The sequence below is a fragment of the Oratosquilla oratoria genome, chromosome 20, assembly GCF_046742065.1.
Source record: "Oratosquilla oratoria isolate Oo_2021 chromosome 20, ASM4674206v1, whole genome shotgun sequence".
Classification (NCBI taxonomy): Eukaryota; Metazoa; Arthropoda; class Malacostraca; order Stomatopoda; family Squillidae; genus Oratosquilla; species Oratosquilla oratoria.
In genome coordinates, this window is record NC_134796.1 from 48,559,355 (window position 1) to 48,561,759 (window position 2,405).

The window sequence follows — 2,405 nt, forward strand, 5'->3', positions numbered from 1 at the left end:
CAGCAAGTTTCCTTGTATATTGATAGCATTGTTTATCTCACGAATCATGTGGTATCCGTACACACAGTCTTTACACATTTTGAAACTACATGTTGGTGTGGGATAAGAAAAAGCATCAAAACATTTTAATATTATTTCCATTTTCCTTTTTCAATACATATTTCGGTGAATATACAGAAACGTCAAAAGTTCATCCTTCTTGTCATTTCTTCAAACTGATAATTCAAATACAAGTAAAACTGACATGAAAATATAATATATAGAAGAAAGAAATGATGAAAAAAGAAGGAAAAAAGAAATTACATCAGGGTCAACTATTTCTTGAGCATGGAGAATAAGAGAAACTACATTTAATTTAATCCTTGACATAAGTTCCAAATTGCCTCAACTAAAATCTAAACTGCCTCAACTAAAATATCAAATATATGAATTGGATCTGTACTTGAAAAAAGAAAACAATAGAATTCCATTATCAAAACTTACTATATATATATATATATATATATATATATATATACATATATATATATATATATATATATATATATATATACATATATATATACACATATATATATATATATATACACACATACACATATGAGCAATGTCTACTGTATGTAATGCACATGGATAACATAAACCTTTAAGAATGCTATAGAATACTTCACAACTCTTTCATATCAGTTATGTTACTGGGGAAAAGAAAGAAAATAAAGAAAGACAAAAAAAAATTCCAGACACTATGAAGGTTGGCTTCCTGGTTTTGAGAATGGTAGTTTGTACAACTGGTTGTTTTTACAATCCTGGCCTCTTTTTGACACGGAGCTGGATTGCTGTCCCACTTTAGCCACAGAAACTTTGCCAGTATCTGAAGAACAATCATTAGTTTATGTAAGTATAAAATCGAATGAATTGAAAATTTATATACACACATATATATACTCTACTTATTCTTAAGTTTTACTCATTCTAATACTGCACATATAAGGAATATAAAATATATGTTCCAAGTATCTATATTAGTTTAATGATATAAAATAAGATGAATTGGAAATTTATATACAATTTCTAATTTTTCTTAAGCTTTACTCATTCTAATACTGCACATATAAGGAATATGAAATGTATGTTCCAAGTATTTATATTAGTTTAGTGAAATCTTCACCTAAGGCCAACAGGGAATTCTAAAATGTGTAACAAAACTGCTATGTATAAATTTTAAGTATGTGTACAAATGAAAACCTGATGCAAATGAATGCCCTACAAATGACTGTAATAGAAGATTATGTTAAATACTGTGAGGACAATATAGCAAAAGATAGGTTTCCCTACACAATGCTTTGAAGTAACAATAATGATAATTGATGTCCTGAGTTTCACTGACTGAAATTTCCCAGCCCTATAATAAGAAGGACGGGTCCTTGGGGCCTCCCATTGATCCCTCTGGGAAAGAAATCTTTGTTGCGTCTTATTAGTGTAGGTCTGTTTATAAAGATCCTCGGCCCAGTCTAGACATCCAGTGCCGGCCCCTGGACCACCAAATGGAGGTCAGGGTGTTGGGATTTAAAGACTAACGGCACAAAGATTATTTTCTCCAACATCCATCTTACTGAAGAACCACAAGCAGATTCTCATGGTTTGTCCCAAAGCGACAATACCTCATGATCATATGATCATGCAAACATGTTTACACTTAAAATGATTTATTTACACTCCTACCAACTCCCACAAACACTTTTTATAAACTCTACATGCATACTCTGATTTATATGAATGAAAGAAGTAGTTTCACATGCTGAGCTGTGAAACATCACTAGCAAGCAATTAAACATGAAAAGGCAACGAAAATAACAAGTCAAGCCACTATGGACAACTGCCCAGGATGTAACACTTCACCCCATACTATTCAACACATCATGGAAGACTGCATTATACACAATCATGCACGTAAACAACACAACATACACTTCATAAAGGATTTGTGGGAAGACCCCGTTTCGGCCGTGGCATTCCTTGGGGAGATGGGACTGCTTGGACAGACAGTCTAGGGAACAACAACAACAAGTCAAGCCTATCTGTCTATATACCAAGGGCCTCTTCCCCTTATAAGGAGACAGCCACTCAAGGCACACACCCACTCTCACTCCTGACCCTTTGTTTCCCTCCAATATTAGTTCCTTATGGATGATGGGTCAGCCCAATCTTCAGTCCATTGTCCGCGTCAGATACAATACAGCAAGACATAGTACATACATATTAGTGCCACCTAACCTACAAACCTACAGTAAAATAATTCAAATTGTATCTTTCTCTGCATAATTACTTTTCTGTTTCAATGTCCCCAAAATAATTCTGATGTAGAAGTCAATATATTTTGAAGATAATGCTGAAAAGAACAAGGC

The 2,405-nt window shown here is 33.5% G+C and overlaps 1 protein-coding gene across 6 annotated transcripts in view; it reads right to left on the minus strand.

The window, feature by feature from the left end:
• Positions 1 to 120: 120 nt before the first annotated feature.
• The window catches only part of LOC143036561 (uncharacterized), a 26,422-nt gene continuing 24,137 nt past the window's right edge, over positions 121 to 2,405 (minus strand). For 2 of the 6 annotated variants that reach the window (XM_076204078.1, XM_076204076.1), the window contains 2 exons: positions 1,969 to 2,047; positions 121 to 871 (listed from right to left, as the gene is read on the minus strand). In XM_076204078.1, coding sequence (XP_076060193.1) covers positions 847 to 871; positions 1,969 to 2,047 — 104 coding nt within the window. In that variant the 3' untranslated portion in view covers positions 121 to 846. The remainder of the gene's footprint in view (positions 872 to 1,968; positions 2,048 to 2,405) is intronic. The other 4 variants (XM_076204077.1, XM_076204075.1, XR_012967374.1 and 1 more) reach the window with 3 other exon arrangements.